Source organism: Rhinatrema bivittatum, chromosome 12, assembly GCF_901001135.1.
Source record: "Rhinatrema bivittatum chromosome 12, aRhiBiv1.1, whole genome shotgun sequence".
In the NCBI taxonomy this organism is placed as follows: Eukaryota; Metazoa; Chordata; class Amphibia; order Gymnophiona; family Rhinatrematidae; genus Rhinatrema; species Rhinatrema bivittatum.
Window position 1 is genome coordinate 29,603,526 of NC_042626.1, and position 21,434 is coordinate 29,624,959.

Genomic DNA, 21,434 nt, shown 5'->3' on the forward strand with positions numbered 1-21,434 from the left:
CTAGACTGAAGAGAGGCATTGCTAAGGGAGTAGTTAGGGCAGGGGAGTAAATAGCGCATGTGCCTTTGCAGATTTTTTTTTTTTCAGGGGATATGTGCCGATACCCTGTATATGTGTTTTGCCCTTATTCTGCTGGCCACAAAAAAAACACACAACAGATGCCAAGTACATGGGCATGTGTATTGTTCCCCTTTGAAAATTCACTACAGGTACAAAATTACCCACATACTTTGCAACAATGCAGGCTACTTAAATTGGAGAGAGCCTAAAATATGGCTTTCAAAGCTAGGCAAAAAGGGGTTAAATTAACATAACACAAGGAAACTCCTAAGCCTTTGTGGGCTCACTGCCATGAGCAGCAGGAAGGGAGAGGGAGGCTCAGACAATGAGGCTTCTTGCTGCTTTTCCTCTCTCTCTACAAACTAGGAACTCTGAATCAACTCCCAGATTATCAGCTAACAACCATAGTAATATTAGCCAGCAGAAGATATTCAGCTTTGGAACTAAACCTGCTTCTAAGCTGTCATGGAAGAGAGATTCTGACCTCTCGCATCACTTTCTTCCTGGCTCATGGTCAGGGGCTGTAGGAACATCACTTAGTGCAATGAAGTCATGAGTGATGTTTCCAATACAGGACTAGCCGAGATCAGCACTAGAGGAACAGTTTCTCTTATACAAAAATCTACCAATAATTACCAGCAAAGATCAAGCGTAAGGTCTGAGTCAAGAGCAAAGGATGGTCTTTTGGCCTCTGCTAAGAATCTGTACGTGGAGGGGTAGTAAGGTCAGGCCCACTTATCCCATTGGAGACATGAAACTGTTAGGATCCTGGCCACACCCAGGAGGGAATTAAATCTCCCCTTTAAAAAGAATTAACAAGTAATTGCTCTCTGCCTAAGGAACCAGAGACAACCCCCCCCCCCTCCCTCCTCACAGGGAGGTTCAATTAAGCCACTGATGACATCTGCTTCATACAACATAGTGACACTGTCCTAAGAATAAGGCATTTTGCACTCTGAAGAGTTTAAAATCAGGTGAGTGGGAGCCAAAATACTAACCAACATTACTTCAGATTGCTTGAATTAATTATAGCTTGGGGTTTCCCCCCCTCTCCCAGACCTCCCATGTGTTATGGCATAATGACTATCCATATGATAAGGGTTCTCTACACAGTGCTGGACACACACCTAGTCAGTCAGGCTTTCAGGATATCCACAATGAATATGCATGAGATGGATTTGCCTTCAACTGAGAAAGTGCATGAAAATCTATCCATGCATATTCATTGTAGATATCCTGAACCTCTCAATGAAAACACACATCAGCAAATTAAGACAGGTTACGCCAAGTTACGTATACTACAATCGGCTGAAACCATTAACTATCGCGGGCTTCCGTACTGTATAGTAAACTCTAATCTTCTCAAATCTTGACTTCTGTAACTCCTTACTACCAGATCTTCCAGCAAGTCATTTAAAACCACTACAACTACTACAAAATGCAGCAGCAAGACTAGGATCTAGGAAATATGATCACATTATACCATCACTGATAACACTACATTGGTTACCAGTACAATCCAGAATCTACTATAAAGTAATAACGATAATATTCAACATCAATAACACTGGCTTATTAGGAGCAACACTACAACCTTAATGAACACTAAGATCTCAAAATAAAGGACTATTGACTATCCCCACAATACGGAACACACATCTGACGCAAATAAGAGATAGAGGGGCAGATTTTAAAAAAGTACGTGCGCATGTACTTTTGTTCGCTCAACCGGCGCAAACAAAAGTACACTGGATTTTAAAAGATACGTGTGTAGTCGCGCATATCTTAAAATCCAGGGTCGGCACACGCAAGGCTGCGCAAAATCGGCAGCTTGCGCGCGCCGAGCCGCACAGCCTGCCTCCGTTCCCTCCAAGGACGCTCCGAAATTGGAGCAGCCTCGGAGGGAACTTTCTTTCCAGTGCCCCCCCACCTTCCCTTTCCTTCCCCTAACTAACCCGCCCCCCGGCCCTAACTAATTCCCCCTCCTACCTTTATTTCAAAAGTTACGCGCGCCGGGTCAGCTGCTGGCGCGCCATGTTCCAGTCCGGGGGCTGGTCCAGAGGCCGCGGCCATGCCCCCGGAACACCCCTGGGCAGGAACCATGCCCATGGCCCTGCCCCCGGAACGCCCTCGATGATGCACCGGCCGCGACACGCCCCCCCCCAGGAAAGCCCCGGAACTTACGCGCGCCGCCAAGCCTATTCAAGATAGGCTCGGCACGCGCAGGGGGTGGAAGGGGCAGCTTTTCAGAGGTTATGCACGTATCTTACGCGCGTAACCCTTTGAAAATCTGCCCCAGAGTGTTTTCAACAGCAAGGCCAAAGCTCTGGAATTCCCTGCTCGAGGTGCTATGCATTCTACCAGAAAAAGATTTAAATGTGAACTAAAAACATGGCTATTCAAAAACGCATGTAATTTAACTTAAAAACATCAGAATATACAGAAACTTAAAAATAAGAAGAACAAAAAACTAACAGAATCTTGAAGAATAAATCAATCAAATGACAGAATGGAAGACTCTCAAAACAACACACTGACTAAGACATGAAAACCACCATTTTGTTTGCAATTATCCTTACTCTTTGCCTCATGTACTACAACAACTTTAATATGTACTAGTAAATTTCTATTGATAGATATCAATGCCTGAATGTGACTAACTTCTCTGTAACCAATCTCTGTTTGTTGTTGGGTGAGTTATAATTATGAATCTCACCTTGTAAACCTTTGTTATCTTCATATGGAATGACGGTATATAAAATATCTAAATAAATAAATAAATATCCTGAAAACGTGATTGGCTAGGTATGACCCGAGGTCGAATGTTGAGAACCCCTGCATTATGTTACAATGGCTACAGACATGGACACATAAAAAAAAAACGCAGATGCACAGCACTTGTGTTTTTCCCCCTTTGAAAATTCACTACAGGTACAAAATTACTCACATATTTTGCAATAATACAGGCTACTGATAGTTGCTCCTTAAATCTGCAGATGACTAAAATGCAAGTTAACCCCATCTTAGCTTCCAAATCTAGGCAAAAAGGAAACAAACTTTTGTGGGATCCCTGCCATGAGCACCAGGAAGGCGAGAGCATATCTCCTGACTTGGAGGAGGAAAGAGCCTAATGCTGCTGGTCAAAACCAGGCCAGACTGGTTTGGTAAGGGAAATGAGCAAGGGTCTAGGAATCTGAGAGCACAGGCCAAGTCCTTAATCTCCCATGGAAGTGACTGCTGAGAGAGGCAACAAAACGGCAAACAAGGGGAGTTCCAGGCCAGGAAGACAGAAAAACAGGAGATCTTATGTCAACCAGCATAAAAAAAAAAAAAAAAAAAAGACAGAGAAAACTTGCTTAGGCAAATCTGGCCAAAGAAACGTTTGAAAGCGTGTTTGACTGCCTCTGTGCAGAGAGCTCCCCAGTCAGACCTGATGCAACATTCCTGGCATGTTTTCAGAGATTCCCGGTATTGTACAAGGCAGAGGCGGATCAAGGAGTGAAATCAAAAGCCTTTCACAAATGCTTTCCTCCCACAATTGGACCAACCTAAAAAATAACTGTAACTAAAAAAACCAAATAAAATAAACTAAGCAAATGTGACATGCACACCATCCGAAATCAAGAGTCTTTTTATTGTGAAATTGTTGTGTCCTTATTGCATCATAATACCTCAGTGCAACTGTGGTTCTGAGGTACAAAATGACAGAGAATTTCACAAATATTAACTGGAAGGTGATAGGGATAGAGTAGCCCCAAGTGGCAAATTAAGTTACTATGTTCCTGTGGAATTACTGTTTTCCAGGCCATATATTCAAATTTCACTCAAAACGTCCTGTTTTTCTTTTATAACACAAAGCAATACACTCCTGTGCAAGAGAGATTATTTTATAACTATTAAACCGAGAAGGTAAGGGAGTCCGGCTTCCTGGAGAGCTGATATGTCACCGATACCCCAAATGCACAGAAGAAAATGGGCCTGTAAAACCAAGGGATGGGCAATCCCAGTCCTTGTATACACAGGGTGATCAAAATATGCAAAAGAAGCCAGTTCTAAGACCAAATACAGGCATTATCATCTGCTGAATATTCATTTTGGAAACCCCGAGAACCAGATCTGGCTGCCCCTCTGTAGGGCCAGGCCTGTTCACTCCTGCCACAAGCTGACACGGGGAACCATGAAGGTCTGATCCAGTGGCCGCAAACACTGGCTCTCATAGGCAGCTAGAAAACCAGATCTGGCTTTCAAGAGCTCTGCAATGACTATTCAGGAGATGTACTTACGTATAAGCGAAGTCAGTGCATGCGTATTCATCCCCCTGAATATTCTGCTATCCTGAGAAGCAGAACGGTTTCTGCAGCTTTGAGGCCTGGAGCTTAGCTCACGGAATTGAAATCACGAACAGCAATAAAGCTAACAATACCGCTAGTCTGCTTATACTTTGTCCCTTTAGGTAAGGAGATGTAGAAACATCTCCTCAGTTGCTGTTTGCTTTAAGCCTAACACAAAACAAATGAAACAATTGCCTCTTAAAGTACTTTTCTGGGCAGTAAACTGGCTTCTAGTGGTAAGAAAGTGGACCAAATGTTGAAGAGTCTCAAGCTTTGCACTGTTTTTGGTCAATCCTTGTTTAGTATTTCCTCTCATGTGCAATTCCTCAAAATATGATCAACTGCAAGAAAGGCATACAGGCAGTAATTTTATGATCAACAGTTTTGTGTTTCCCCACCAATCTATATGTTTCAGTAATTCAGTCCTGTTTTCCAGAGTTTCGGTTAAATGTATTTTAAAAAGGGGGGTTGGAGGGCATGGGGAGGTCACACCCATGGTCAAGTAACTTAAGTCAAACTTGTTTTCCTTTTTATTTTTTTTTACAGGTTGTGAGATTCCCCTGGACAAGAAGCCTGCGGCTACGGTGTTTTCCCCTTTAGTCTTCGTCCGAGCTTTCCTCCGACCGCTCGTCGTTTGCAACTTTCCAGTTCTTTCGTTTGCTTTTCTCTCCTGAGTCTCTGGGTCATGGCGAGGCTGAGCGCGGTGGCGTTTCTTCTTCCTCCGTTTGGTCCAGCTCTTCTTCTTCTCAGGGGGCTTGCCTTCTCCCGAGCTGTTGGAGGTCTCAATGGTGGTGTCGGAAGACTCGCTCTCCGCTCCGCAGGAAGGCGGCGGCCGCCTCGAAGCCTTTTTCCGGGTTTTCTTCCTCTTCTGCCTGACTTTCCTGGCCTTGCCTGCGCTCTCTTCCGAGCTCTCGCTGTCGCTGGAGGACTCGGACTGGCCCTCCTTCCTCCTCTTCTTTAGCTTCTTGTGCGACCGCTTCCTCTGCTTCTTCTTGTGCGATTTCTTGGGTCTCTTGCGTTTGCGAGATTCCTGGGTGGCGTGTTTTCCAGACTGCGGCTTCTCTTTCCCATTGAGGGCGAATTTTTCATCTCTCCCTTGTCCATCACTGGGAAAAGAAGAAAATAATGAAAGGCAATAACATGATTCGGAAATATATATAAAACTGTCAAAAGATTTTACTAACAAAATAATAAAGATTTGGCTAGGAAAAAGAACTTAATGTGTGATGAAGTCTGGCAACCGTCATATATTGCCACAGTGAACTCTGTGGAACAAGATAAGTGCTTACACAGTAGTTGATTCACACAGTGTTTGCACAGTTCGTCTTTATGCAACCTATGATTAGACAAGCCCAGTGTCTCACGGGCTTGATAATATAAGCCACAGAGTTCACTGTGGCAATATATGACGGTTGCCAGACTTCATCACACATTAAGTTCTTTTTCCTAGCCAAATCTTTATTATTTTGATTGTTCATACTTTTTGGCTATTATTGAGTAATATTTTATTTAAAAGATTTTACTATGCATACGTAGTCTTTGTAAAGGCAAAAGCCATAAAGTTATTATATTGTACAATAATTTAATTCACTATATGCAACAATAAGACAAAATTACTGTGATATTTAAAAATTTAAAAAAACAAACTGGTGCCAATCAACATAGTTTAATGAAGAAAATATTTCTTTCCTCGGTTACTTTTATACATTAATAAAATGCATGTCATTCATCAATACAGCTATAAACCTTTACGCCAGTGTAGATCTTCATGCGCATCAGTTTATCCACATCTACTATGCTTATACAATCCACCATCACAGTTCTCCTCTTCTTACAGAAGTCCACTGCCTAGCCAACATTTCCAGGAGTCGGTATTAAAATGCAATTGTATTTATAAATAGTAAATACCTTTGCCCAACTTACCTGTCGGTATCAAATTCCTCTGGATATAACTCCTTGTATCCACTATGGCCCCATCTACAGAATAAAAACCCATAGCAGATGTCAGAGACAGATATAATGAACTGGATGCTGCTGTACATGTACAAAAAACAAACAGATCTTTGTCAGGTACCTAAAATCCAATCTGTGCATTAAAATGCCGGGTTCTTTCCAATCTGAATTCTTCACTTTCATCACAAATAAGCTGTGCGCTTTGCCTTTATTTCAACTGAATATGTGTGTACCACAGGCTGTAGCAGTACCCAGGCAGTGGTACAGAGGCTTATGGAATGGGCAACTACTGCAGAAGACAGGAATGTCTGAGAGTACACCCTCCCGCACAGGTTCTGTCCCAAAATCCTGAGATTCAGACGCAAAACTAGCAACAGATACATCTGCCCTGTCCTTGGATGAACTACTCACCTGTCGGGAATACTGGCCTCACACTCATAAATCCTTCTATTCCAGTACTGGGCCTTGCGCAAGTCCTGCTCCAAAGCTTCTGCAGTTTGGCCCAAGGTTTCCACTCGTCTGTCTTCTCGGTGACTGCCATCATCATCAAATCCATCTGAGCGCATTCGACTTCTGGAGAGATTTCAAATACAGATTTCATTCAGTGATAAAAGGCTTTGAAAGCCCAGTAATCTAAAGTAGTCCTTTACCTTGTAAAAAGCCCAGAACTATCCCATGATAAGACTTTTATGTTGCCTTATGTGCCTGCTCTATGAATTCCATGTCACATTTGCAGAGTATAATCAATGTCACTTTTTTTTCCCCCGATTCAAACTAGCAAAAGCTGCTTCTGGTGAGCGCCTGCTCATGACAGCTGACAATTACAGAAAACACTAAAGCAAGTAAAAAACACAAGGATAACTTGAAAGTCACAGAGGAGATACACATAAGCAGACAAAATAGCTCATAATTAGTAGGAGAGGGTGTCTGCCATTGGGACATACAACAGTTTATGCAGTCTGGCATAAATGTCTTTTACTTTATTTAGTTTCTGATATTTATACCTTGCTATTTCCATAATATGCCCACAGCAATGTACAGTGAAGTTGAAATACAATAAATTTATCTACTTTTGAGCTTATATATTGCCTTATTCCCCCTCAAGAAGACCCAAAGCAGTTTACATCATCTAAAATAAAATACATTTGAACAGCATAGTGTAATATGCAAAATAATGTAAACAATCCCAAATGCAGCACTATCCATCTTCCATTCTCACAAGAGATGGGATGCATCACAGAACTATAAAAATAACACTCCTTCCAATTTCATTACAATAAATATTACAACATTCTAATAATCAATCTGTAATAAAACATATTTAATTATCTCACTATCTTACCTGCTAATTTTCGGTCCTGGAGTACCACAGATCAGTCCAGACTCCTGGGTTTTGCCTCCCCGCCAGCAGATGGAGACAGAGAAAAAGTTTCACTGACACTGCCATATAACCTAGTGTGCCACCTGCAGTCCCTCGGTAGTGACCTGTACCCAAGTCAAGACAACTATTGAACCAACACTATGAATTTTGAATCCAAACCCCTACAACGAGCAGGAATCTAAACAAATTGAAAATTTGTTCCAAGAAGACAAAAGGAGAATGTCATTGAATTCCCTGACAACTCTGCATTCTATACAAACTATCAGTACGAGCGGACTCTGCCCCCCAATGGGTGGGACTCTGGACTGATCTGTAGTATTCCAGGAATGAAAATTACAGGTAAGAAACAACTTTCCTTTCCTTTTCATAAACCAGACCAGTCCAGTCTCCTGGGATGTACCCAAGCTCTCCTAAACAGGGTGGGACTGCAAGAGTCCTGTTCGTACAACACTCACCGAAGTGCATGGCATCCAGAGCCCAGATATCCAACCGACAATACCCAGCAAAAGTGTGCAACGACTTCCAAATTACCTCCCTCAAATCTCTTGCGGGGACACTTGTTGGGATTCGGCCCAAGAGGTTGCCTGAGAACGAGTTGCATGAGCCCTCAACCCCTCCAGCACAGGGCAACCTTTACAAACATAAGCCGAGCCATAGCCTCTTTCAGCCAATGCGCAATCGTAGCTTTAGATGCCTTACACCCCTTTTTTGGACCACTCCAAAGCTCAAAGAGGTGATCCATCCTCTAGAAATCATTAGTAAACTTAAGATACCTCAATAATGCCTGCCTTACATCCAAGGCCCGAAACACTTTCGTGTGAAGCACAGGCGACTCCAAATTCCGAAAGGCCGGAAGCTCCACAGTTTGGCTTAAATGGAACGCCAAACCCACACCCCAGATTGGTGCAAGTAAGCCATCATGAAAGACTGTCTCTGACTTGCCCCTCGAATAGAAAAGGAAGATGAAACTCCTTTGATAACGGATTCCCCTGGGAGAGAAGAGCTCCCTGAAGGGGTTGCAAATGCGCAAACGCCCAAGACACCAGCTCCGTTGCTGATGCCATAGAACCTAGGACTTGTAAATAGTCCCAAACTCTGTGCATTGAATGCCCTAACAGGTGCCAAATCTGACCCTGTAACTTCAGCATCCTCTCTTCTGTGAGGAACACCCTTCCTATCTGTGTGTCGAAAGAGCCCCTAGTTACGCCAGGGCTGAGAGGGAATGAGATGGCTCTTCACCAGATTTACTACCCAGCGCAGGAGAATTTAACCGTAGCAGTACATGCTGCACTGACTGCCAACGGAGGTCCTCCGACTTCGCTCAAATGAGCCAGCCTTCCAGACATGGATGTACCAACTTCCCTGAGGGTCACCATCACCACCACCATCACTTTGATGAACGTACGCAGAGCTGATGCCAATCCGAAAGGGCATGAAACTGAAAATGTTCCCCCAGGATCATGAACCTTAGAAACCACTGGTGCTCTGGCCTGATGGCTATATGCAGATATGCTTCTGTCAAGTTGAGAGATGCCAAGAACTTTCCCTTGCCCCCTCCAAGTCAGACCCTTCTTGTGAAACCTTGATCCCAACCTCTGTAAGGACATGCGGCATCAAGGGCCAAAGGTCCTCCTTGCAAAAATAAGGTGTACCACCTTAGGGTCATCCTCCTGGGCTACCGGATCGTCCTCTGCTCCTCTGTCTGGCTCCGACCCATTCTGCGCTGATCCTGCTACCAGATAATCCTCCACAGCATTGGAGTCCTCTGGTCGAGAGGACAGACCCTGAATTCATTGAACACTTGTTGACCATTTTTCTCTTGGCCAGCCCTGATCCCTTTACAGGCCAAGAACCATTAGTGGACCAAGGCGTTTGACAAAGTCATAAGAGGCTTCTAAGAAAACTAAAAAGTCATGGGATAGGAGGAGATGTCCTTTCGTGGATTACAAACTGGTTAAAAGACAGGAAACAGAGAGTAGGATTAAATGGTCAATTTTCTCAGTGAAAAAGGGTAAACAGTGGAGTGCCTCAGGGATCTGTACTTGGACCGGTGCTTTTCAATATATAATATATATAAATGATCTGGAAAGGAATACGATGAGTGAGGTTATCATATTTGCGGATGATACAAAATTTTTCCAGTCTTGCAAGATCCTCCTGTAATGTATCACAAGCAGACTGTGATACATTACAGGAGGATCTTGCAAAACTGGAAGATTGGGCATCCAAATGGCAGATGAAATTTAATGTGGACAAGTGTCAGGTGTTGCATATAGGGAAAAATAACCCTTGCTGTAGTTACACGATGTTAGGTTCCATATTAGGAGCTACCACCCAGGAAAAAGATCTAGGCATCATAGTGGATAATACTTTGAAATCGTCGGCTCAGTGTGCTGCAGCAGTCAAAAAAGCAAACAGAATGTTAGGAATTATTAGGAAGGGAATGGTTAATAGAACGGAAAATGTCATAATGCCTCTGTATCGCTCCATGGTGAGACCAAATACTGTGTATAATTCTGGTCGCCACATCTCAAAAAAGATATAATTGTGATGGAGAAGGTACAGAGAAGGGCGACCAAAATGATAAAGGGGATGGAACAGCTCCCCTATGAGGAAAGGCTGAAGAGGTTAGGGCTGTTCAGCTTGGAGAAGAGACGGATGAGGGGGGGATATGATAGAGGTCTTTAAGATCATGACAGGTCTAGAATGGGAAGATGTGACTCGGTTATTTACACTTTCAGATAATAGAAGGACTAGGGGGCATTCCATGAAGTTAACAAGTAGCACATTTAAGACTAATTGGAGAAAATTATTTTTCACTCACGCACAATAAAGCTCTGGAATTTGTTGCCAGAGGATGTGGTTAGTGCAGGATGCTGGGCTTGATGGACCCTTGGTCTGATCCAGCATGGCAATTTCTTATGTTCTTAAGACTAGGGCCGAGGGTTGATATTCCTCGCTGCTTTCTTAACCAAATATACCCTATGCATAAGAAGTACAAAACTGACAAAAAAACACTTGCAAATCATCTGAATCCTGGTCTAGAGAGAGAGTCAACCTTGTGCCAGAGCCTGTGTCCCTCTCTGGGGCCAGGTACTGTAGGAGATCAGAGAGGTGGGGATTCCCCTACCTCCCCAGCCAATCCTGCCACTTCTGCAAAGGAATTCAAAATGGCCACCGTTTCCCGTCCTGACAGGAAAAACCTCAGCGCTTAGCCCCGACATTTGCTGAGCTCGCTTAGCCTTTAATCCCAGTGCTCAAGTCCCCCGAAATGCCTTCCCTGCCAGAGATGCATCTCACGCATAAGCTGCCCCGAGACAGGCATGACTATGACTCACCACAGAAGGGGCAGTTCTTGCTACGTGCAATCTTCACCACGTGGCGCTAGGAGCCACACGCCACTACAGTCACCTCTTCACTGAGCCACTCAGATACTAAGGAGGTGAACAGCTTTGCACCCTGCGATTGTTCCCACCATATACTGGGCCACCGCGACCCCAACACACAGCGAGTGAGTGATCACCCTTTTTTTTTTCCCCCCCAAATTAACTTTAATGTCGCCAGCACTGGTAAAAATAAAGAAATACTTTTCTGCTTAGCCAGGACATTCAAATGCGGAGATGCCAGTGCAAATCAACCCTGCCTCATGGAGGATGAGAGAACTGGACCACCAGATGTACACCTCCACGGAATTCAGGACAGAGCTACCAACCCCCTGCTCATCCACCTCAGACCAGGGGGGATGGCCACACCAGGACCCAACAACCCTCTGGGAGGAAAATGGAAACCCTTATTTTTTCTTTTCTTTCTTCATTTATATACTCCTGACTGCAAGTCTTACATCGCTACCATTTGCTGGAGACAGGGAAAAACTGAGGGACGGCAGGTAGCACACTAGATTACTTGGCAGTGTCAGTAAAACATTTTCTGTCTTCATTTGCTGAGAGGGAGGCAAAACCCAGGAGTCTGGGCTGATCTGTGTTATGAAAGGAAAGCCCAGCTTATTTTCTTTCCCTTCAGAAATATTTACTTATTTATATTCAAATATTTATAATCCACACCCTCCAGAAGTTTGGACTGAGATACGATGGACAGAGTTGGGGGCTGCTAAGAATGATAATGGAATATGCTGTGGGGTGTTGTAAAGAAATGCAATCTTAGATCCATGAACTATCCAGAAACTGGGGTTTCTCCAACTGATGGGCAAGGGCTGGAATCTAGGGTTCTTGGGCCTGTCTCTTTTCTTGTAGAACTGGCAAAGGATCAAATCCCCAAACCTTTGTGAACCAGAGGAGAACATGACCTTCAGTAACAGAAACAAAAGGGAGTGCAACTCTAGTAGTGATGAAGACAGCTGCACCTTATCTCATTGTTATAAGGTCATGGGAAAGAAACTGGGAGTATAGGGAGGACAGGCACAAATATACAGCACTAGCAATTATAAAAAAACAACTCTTGTTTTATGTTATGACTAGACTATTTGTGCCAAGAATATATCAATACAAAACGCATCTAAGACAAGGTCTCAATTTCTGCTCACTAAATACAACAATACTCATTTAATTCTTACAATCCTTCTTTTATTAGTTTATCTGTTTCTTCAACCATATAGATACCACATTGAATGGTAATCCTCAAATTTTCAAATATTTTAAAACTTGCAACCATTCATTCATCCCGATTCATACTGCACACCAATCACATACCCCCAACCCTGTAATCCATTGATCCTCAACAATCTTAAACATATGAGATCAATATTACAAATCCAAATAGTTAAATCAATTTCTCAAACTGTATTTTCTCATCATTGTCAATAACTTCTTGCATTAGTCGAAGAGCACTCTGAAACATCAAACAACTTAATCATTTATTGGCATTGTGTTTGCACTTGCACAGAGTCATTATCATTCCTGATGTTTCACTCTGTTCATATCACCTACAGCAGCAATACCCCGCTCTCTTGTAGAATGTATACCAAGGTCCGTTTCTTTCTCTTGTGCAGAAATTGTAATCTTTCTTTTGTAGAGCACTAAGTCTATAGTTGAAGCCATGGAGCCCAGCACTTGGAGGTAGTCCCAGGCTGTGGGGAGAGAGAGACCCCTGAAGCATTGCACTTGAGCAATGAGAGAGTCTGCCCGATCCTGACGTAGGAAGACTTTCCCCTGTCTGGTGTTGAAGTGGGCGCCTAGAAAGTCTATGGTTTGTGATGGGGTGAGATGGCTCTTGGCGAGACTGACGACCCATCCCAGGGATCGAAGGAGGCATAGCACCCTGTCGACGGCACAGGTCCTGGGACTTCGCCCGGATGAGCCAGTCGTCCAGATAAGGGTGAACAAGGATCCCCTCTTTTCGTAGAGTGGCGGCTACCACCACCATCACCTTGATGAACGACCTTGGCGCGGTCGCCAGACCGAATGGCTGAGCCTGAAATTGAAAATGCTGTCCAAGAATCTTGAAGCGAAGGAAGCGCTGATGTGCTTGTAGAATAAGAATATGCAGATAAGCTTCCGTCAAGTCCAGGGACGCTAGAAACTCCCCTTTGTGGACTGCCGCGATCACCGAACGTAAAGTTTCCATCCGGAAGTGTGGAATCTTGAGGGCCCTGTTGACCATTTTGAGGTCGAGGATTGGACGGAAGGACCCCTCCTTCTTGGGAACCACGAAGTAGATGGAATAGTGGCCTGACCCTTGCTCCGGCAAGGGCACAGGGATGATGGCCCCCAAGCTCAGGAGCTGATCTAGTGTTTGCCTCCCTATGCCTTGCTTCTTCACCGGGCCACAGGGGGAGAAGACAAACTGGTCTCTTAGGCGCCGAGCAAATTCTAACGCGTAGCCGTGATTTAGGATATCCAAGACCCACTGGTCTGAGGTGATCTTGACCCACTCCTCATAGAAGAGGGACAGCCGCCCCCCTATCTTGGGAATTGAAGAGTGGGCCAGCAATACTTCATTGTGTGGACTTGGAAACCCCTTGGGAGGGGTTATCCCTGGTTTGTCTTCAGCCACGAAAGGAATGGGATCAGGACTGTGAGCGAGAGGAGGCCGGACTCTGAGGAATTGGTCTGGACTGATGAAAACGACACTGGCCCCTGAAGCGGGAGCGCGTTGAGCTGAAAGTCCTGTAACTCCGAGGTCGATCTTCGGACAACTTATGAACCTTATTCTCTCCAAGGGACTGGATGAGCTGTTCCAGCTCTTCTCCAAAAAGCAATTTGTCTTTGAAGGGCAAGGAGCCCAGCCGAGCTTTGGAGGAAGAATCTGCCGACCAGTTATGGAGCCAAAGCAGGCGTCTAGCCGAGACGGCGGAGACCATGGACCAGGCCAGGACTTGTCGGAGATCATACAGTGCATCCGCCCCATATGCAATTACCGCCTCCAGGTGGTCCGCTTGCTGTGCTTTGTCCGGGGAAGCTCTTGAGCACCTAACAATTGCTGCATCCAATGAAGCCCTGCCCGTTGCATGAGAGAGCTGCAGACCGCCGCTCGGACCCCCAGAGCAGAAACTTCAAAAATTCTCTTCAAATACACTTCGAGTTTGCGATCCTGGATGTCTTTTAGCGCGGTGCCGCCAGTGACCAGGATAGTTGTCCTTTTTGTGACCGTGGACACTGATTCATCAACACTGGGTACTTTGAGGAAATCCAAAGATTATTCTGGGAGTGGGTACAGTTTGTCCATCGGTCTGCCGTCCCTGAGGAAACCATCAGGAACATTCCACTCTCTCGACAACAACTGAAGAAGCCTGGGATGAAAAGGAAAATTTTTCGCTGCTGGACGGAGACCCGCCAGGACAGGGTCCCCCTTCCTCCCAGTCACACTGGGCCCTGCAAGTTCTTGCGGGGCCTCAATATCTAATTCTTCCAGGACTTGACGGATGAGCGGGTCCAATTCGTCCCTCTGAAATAGCCATAAAACGCAGGGGTCATTCCCTTCCAGTTGCGGAGTCGGATCATCCAGGTCCGGATCAGGATCCTGAGGAGGGAGGGGGTCTGGGTTGGCTGGATGGGAGACCACCCATACCCAAGAGGGTCCCTGAGGGATACCTGGCAGTTGTGTGGCCCCTGTTCTCGGTAATTGTGTGGCCTGTCCCAGGGTGGTACAGGTACCTGGGCGAGATCCGGAGAATTCCCACTCCCTTCAAGCCTGGGGATTTTGGGGGGAGTAGTAGCTGCTGCATCCTGAGAGATTCGTGCTAAGTAAGCATTTTGAATCAGTAAAATAAACTCTGTAGAAAATGGTCCCGGAGGGGCAGCAGGAGGAACCACATTCAACTGTCCCAATGGTAAAATAGCATCGGGTGGGATCGCTGGAGTGAGAAGCGGGGGGGACAAAGATCCGGAGTCGTCAGTCAGATCAGGAGGTGTAGAAGCAGGTAGCTCTGAATTCAAGATGGCCACGTTCCCTCTTCAGAAGGGAACGGGGCCGACCTCCCAGAGGGCGCGCGCGCAGAAGCGTGCACAAAATCAAACGCCCCCTGGCCTTAAGGATCCCTCCCCGCTGGGGAGGCACATCATGCATAGGCCATCACGGGCTCCCCGCAGGCTGAACATAGCGTCGGACGCGGCATGGGAGAGGGAGGAGAAACCGAGCCAAAAAACTCTCCCGGAGGCTGTCAGCAGCAGCAATACACAAAGGTATGTAAGTTAAGGAGATAGAGGAATGGCGCCTCTCTGTCTCAACTGCCCTGAGGGAGCGACGTCTCAGGGCAGGCTGCTGGGGAGGGGGGGGAGGTTGGAGCCTCCAGAGTGCACCCAGTGACAGCTAATTAGAAATGCTGAAAGAAAAAATACATAAAACTTACCACAAATGTACAGACAGAGAGGAAACAATTGAAAACTGACCCTAACAGGTTCTGTCTACAAGTCTCAGAGACGGGAGTAGATTAAGGAAGAAATCAAATAAGCATTTTTTTTTTTAAAGTTGATCCATACAGGAAAAATTAAAGAAAGTGAAGGAAATAGAATCAAAGTCTATCAAAAAGTACTGGGGAACCGCAGGTGCCACCTTTCATCTGCTGGAGTCAGAGAAATACTGAAGGGATGCAGAGGGCGCTCCAACCTATTAGAGGCCGCCCTTACAGTTTTTGCTCTGACTCCATCTGCTGGAAGGGGGACACAACCCACTGTCTGGACTGATCCGGGTACGTACAGGGAAAATACATTCTTTCAAGAATGTCTCCTTGTGATATCTGAGGAAGAGAAGGGATCTGGCAGATGGACCCACATATTCAGGGATTTACAATGTATATAACTAGCAGGATCCATAGTATAATTCCAGCACTAAGAAGGCTGAAAACCCTGTAGGAATAATTTTTGAAGGTCTGATCTTGATTCTGCAAAATTCCTGGTATGTGTAAACAACCAAACATTGGGAAATATTCAGCCAGTGTTTGTTTGTTTTTTTCATGCTGCAAAAAAAAAAAAAAATTTGGAATACATGGGGGATATTTATTTATTTTATTTATTTAACACATTTCTATACCGTTTTACCAGTAATATTACTGTTCAAAGCGGTTTACAATAATAAAATAAGAGTATAATAAAATAATAAAAATAAACCAAAATAAAACAGAAATGCAGTAAAGTAAGAATAAAAATACAGTGTAATAGTTATCAATAACATAACTTAGGATGGTATGAGGGAAAAAATTGGCGACTACATTATAAAAATTCAAAGATCAGAAAATCATATAAAGGTAATTAATTAAACATTAATAAAGCATCACTAAAGAAACAGGGCCCATCTAGTATTAGCTCTGTCCAGCAGAGATTTATTTGATCCTTGCATGATTTCTGCATATCTCTGAATTTTTCAGAATCTAATACCTTGAAAAATAATGTTATGCTGGGTCACAAAATTATAAGCAAAATGATTTCACCATGTTTCAAACACAGTTGCCTTACTTGCCGGTATTAAATTCCTCTGGGTATAACTCTCTGTATCCGCTGTGATCCCATCTAAAAGGGAAGAGAAGAAAGGCTCTGTTACATACACATACACAATGTATGCTTGCTGCTTACAATACATCACTGGGACTGATGGAAACGATGCAGACACTTAGGCAATTTGTGACTGGGTCCAAAGAGAAAGAGATGCAATGATATGAAACTTATTACTCTATTGCAATTTGATAAATTGAGGCATACGGGAGTAGCTTGTTCTAGGCCTAAGAGAAAGCCATATGCCAGATCTGGGCCAAGAATCCAGGGCAAAACCCAGATCTGTTCTCTCTTCCACATTCAACCCATCCACTGCATTTCTCATGTGCTATCTCTGTGGCATGAAGCAATTTACTCTGCTGCTCTCTATCATGCAATATCTCCTGGCAACAGTAGTGGCACACAGGAAAAGATGCTAGCAAATTTTGATGAAAGCATGGGTAAGAAAGAATCTGATAGCAGAAAAAAGACCTGTGATAACAACAATAGCTAGGGGCCTTATTTAGAAAGGATTTCATTATTTGAGCAACTTTTTTTTTTTTTTTTTTTTAAATCAGGCCCCTATTTAATTAGGGACTGGTGAATTAAGTGGAGGCACACAAATAAGTAAGCCACATATTTTAAGAGGCTGAACTGAAAATACTTCATTCTATCTGGATTGCTTTGCAAAACCTGAAGTCAACCTGGCGACATTTGGGGAAGATGCCCTGCGCTTTGTGCTATATGTCTCCTCCGTCTGCTTCTCCAGCTCTCTGATTTTCCACATTTCCGACTCTTCCTGGATCTGGGAATTATCAAGAAAAGAAGTTTGGTATTACAGAAATAAAGTGCTTTATTGTATAATCATGAAAACCTCCCCCCTACATTTCTGTGACTTGTGCAAGAATGTTATTTCTGCTACCAGAGATATCAAGCAGCACATTTGTTTTAGGACATTCCACTTTTCATTTATTTGTACAATCCTGACAGCTAAAGAGAGAACTTGAGGCCCTAAAATCTCCACAGTGTACCTTGTTATGGGCATCTGTTTGGCGAATTACATTTCGCAGAAGAACCTTTCCAAGAGGAACCCTGGACATCTTTCAACCTGTTAAATAAAAATAGGTTAGTATATATATATATATATTATCACTGATATAAACATTTTTTATACTAATTTCCTATGGGGGAACTGGCCTTTATAAAACCACTGTTTCTTTCTGTCTGCCCTCCCCCTCTTTTTTAATAACTTCTGAATCATTCATCCAATTTAATTCAAATTTGGTACCACAGATGCTAGAGCACAGAGTGATCTTCGGCTCATACTTTGCATGTGCCCGACACTTAAAATCCCTTCTGCTTTAGGAAGGATAATTTTCAAATGGTCTTGTCAGGTAAAAAACAGTGCTTTATTCACAGAAATGGTCGTTTTACAAGTCTGCTCTCCCAAATATACAGATAATCTTATGCATGCATGTCAAATTCACACATATGTTTTCTCAGACTGAGCATAGGTGTTCCTGGAGGCAGAGTCGAGATGGGGTTTGGACTTGCATACATACATTTGGATTTTTACAAAGTATGCACATAAAATCCCAAGGAAAATTTCTGTATATGCGCAGGTGTAAACTTGTGTGGGATAGATCGGGTGGGCAAGTCCGCTTTGACAACTGGAGCAAGTTTTACATATTTCTGCTGACTTCCTTATGTGGGCTGTTTGAAAATTACTCCCTTTGTCCTAAAGGGAAGCGGACCAACTCAATTCATTTATTAAAATTTATTAAATCGCCTAACACAGACAGGCCAAGGCGATATACAATAAAAACATACATAATAAAGATGTCATACATGTACTCAATCATACACTTAACACACAAAGACCTTTAGTTTCACAGAAACTAAAAATAACCAATACCATATAAAGGTAAACTAAATGGCCATTACCTCTAAGTCCCTTAATGATATACCTCACAGCTAAATTTAAGAATTATTCTCACCTGAATCTCTCTAACATACATTAAAGGCACGGTGGAGCAAATACTCTTTCAATAGATGTTTAAATTTTTTTACATCATCTAAGGACCGGAGTTCAAAAGGAATAAGATTCCACTGAGCTGGTGCAGCAATAGAAAATGAGGTCTCTCTAGTGCAAAACAAATGTACTTGCCGCACTGATGGAATTTCTAGGAGATTCAACTGGGAAGATCTTAAGCTTCTCTCAGGTTTATAAATTCGCAATAATGCGTTTAACCAGTATGAAGAATCTGAAGCTAAAAGCTTGAAAACAATCATAACAATTTTGAAAATGATACGGTCTGTAACTGATAACCAGTTAAGTTTACACAAAGGGAGAAATATGCTCAGAGCGTTTTGAATGAGAAACAAGCCGTGCGGCTGAGTTAAGCAATAATTGCATTGAGTGTAATGTCGCCTTGGGAAGTCCAATATAGAGACTATTACAATAATCTATGTGAGGGAAAATAATCGCTCGTACGACTGTGAGAAGATCATGATCATACAGTAAATGCCGTAGAGCTGCAATAAGCCGAAGTTTGAAAAAAACAATTTTAATGAGAGCTAATCTGAAATTTGAAAGAAAGTGTCGCAGCAAGTAACACACCCAAACTCATAATAGGTTTATCTATAGAAAATGGGATATTATCGATACAGATCGAATCATAAAGAGGTGTAGAATGCGGACGATGGATCAGCAGAATTTTGGTCTTATTAGTATTTAACGAAAGTTTATTTTGTTTTAACCAACATTTAATAGTATCCATACATAAATGAAGAGTATCAACTGTTTCCTGCCAAGAATTTTGAACCGTAATGTAAAACTGAATGTCATCAGTGTAAATTTTAAAGCCATCAGTAATGATGGCCAACAATTTTGCAATGGGGGCAAGATATAAGTTAAATAACATTGCTGACAAGGCAGAGCCTTGTGGCACCCCAGCTTTTAACAATTGGAGCGAAGAAAATTGTTGATTAAATCTGAAAGATTGATAACAACCAGAACCAGGCAAGAACTGTACCAGATATACCACATTCTCGAAGACGAAATAAAAGAATCTGATGATCGACAGAATCGAACGCAGATGTAATGTCGAGAGAAACCAGAAGAAATTGTTGTCCTCCATCAATTCAGTTCAGTTCATTGAAATTTCAGAGAGGTCTGCGCACATTGTGATGTCATCCAGCATTTTTAAAGCTACCCTCCCATTAACTGATAATGTGCTTTTAAAATTTTGCCTTGCCACTGGTTGGTGCCTGTGGTCCATTTATTGTTTAGCTTCCTATAGTGAAAAAAACTGTATCTAATATTTAATGATATATTTAATAAACAAAAATTCACATAACAAATGTGATCATACTGGAAAGTGGAATAGCTTTTCATTTGTGGAGGGGGTGCCGGGCTGAGCCAACCAAGCTCCAACCCTCCCTCTTTGTCACCCACCAGTCTCTTGCTCCCCCTTTCCTTCCCCAATCACCAGTAGGAGAGCAGTGATGCCTTGAGTCATGTCCTCCTCCTCCTCTTCTCACTGGCTAGAGTGCTGCTTTGAGCCATGCAGCTGTATAAAGCCTTGTGTGGCTCAAAGCATTAGTCATGCCCAGAGGAAGAAGATGTAGTTGATGCACTGCTGCACTTCTCATCCTGCTGGCAAACTGCATCTGTCTGCCCAACCCAAAATCTACAGGAACAAGATTTTGTCAGACCATGTTCCCTGTGGCCCATCCCATTCCAATGCCTATGTTTTCATAACAATGTGTAAATTTCTGTACCAAAGAAGAAAACCAAACATCTCATATATATTACACCTCATCTGATAATATTCAAATAGTTCAATCATCTCAGCTGAGTAGCACATTGCTAAATTTTACAAGGACTGTCCCCACTTGAATACAGAGTATGCTCTAACTTTGTCCCTCAATATCCACCATCTAGCTTTCTGTCCTGCAAATGCATATAACAACAGACATAGATTTTGTACTGAGTGTACTTACCATTTACCCTTGTGGTATAACAACAAAAGGCAGAGCTGACATCTTACTGCACACCCCACGAAAGCATTGTCATCTACCTGCCTAAGATCCGAGCAATGCAGATTTTGCACTATTATATGTATTTAGAGGACAGAAAGCCATATAATGGAGATTAAGGAGTACTTGCCAGGTACTGATGGCCTGGATTGGCCACTGTTGGATACAGGATGCTGGGCCCGATGGACCCTTGGTCTGACTCACTATAGGCATGTTCTGACTCAGTATAGGCATGTTCTTATGGAGGCCCAAGTTAGAACAGGCTGTCTTCAAGTGACAACAGGTCTTCGCTTTCCATGCAGTCAATTTTTTTTTAACTCTCAAGCGTCAGAATTCCTGGAAACAGCTGCTTATTTTACAGCAGCATAGACGGGTAAGCATGGGGAGGGAGGATCACTGGGGAGCAAGGACAGGGGAAGTGGGCTGGGCACTGGCAATGTATGGACGGAGAGGGAGTTTAGTGACAGGGCAGGGGGAGGATAAATGGAGGAACATTGCCAGTGCAGGAATTGGGAGAACAAGGCCCTCTCCCCTCGCCTTACACCTCACAAGACACGGCAAGGCTGCAGCAGCCCATCCAAGGGTAGAACCATTAAGAGTTTAGCCAGGAGAAGGTGCACAGCCCCGGGCGCTTCCTTACCTCCAGCCAGTCGCGCTTCTGCAGATACGACTCACCTGCTCCCCACCCCCCCCCCCGCGGGTTCCTCCGCTTCTCTCGCTGTGCCCTGTCCTGTCCGCGTGTCACCA

At 43.7% G+C, this 21,434-nt stretch overlaps 2 protein-coding genes across 2 annotated transcripts in view; one reads left to right on the forward strand and one right to left on the reverse strand.

Moving 5' to 3' along the window:
* Positions 1 to 4,852: 4,852 nt before the first annotated feature.
* Positions 4,853 to 21,426, reverse strand: NKAPD1 (NKAP domain containing 1). Its single transcript, XM_029573590.1, is given in 8 exon segments — positions 4,853 to 5,059; positions 5,062 to 5,497; positions 6,315 to 6,368; positions 6,756 to 6,917; positions 16,632 to 16,685; positions 17,351 to 17,451; positions 17,678 to 17,754; positions 21,328 to 21,426. Coding segments are annotated over 7 exon segments (948 nt in total). The 5' UTR covers positions 17,747 to 17,754; positions 21,328 to 21,426; the 3' UTR covers positions 4,853 to 4,987.
* The window catches only part of PIH1D2 (PIH1 domain containing 2), a 33,171-nt gene continuing 29,380 nt past the window's right edge, over positions 17,644 to 21,434 (forward strand). Inside the window, exon 1 of the mRNA XM_029573589.1 lies at positions 17,644 to 17,771. The gene's annotated coding sequence lies outside the window, so the exon portion shown is untranslated. The remainder of the gene's footprint in view (positions 17,772 to 21,434) is intronic.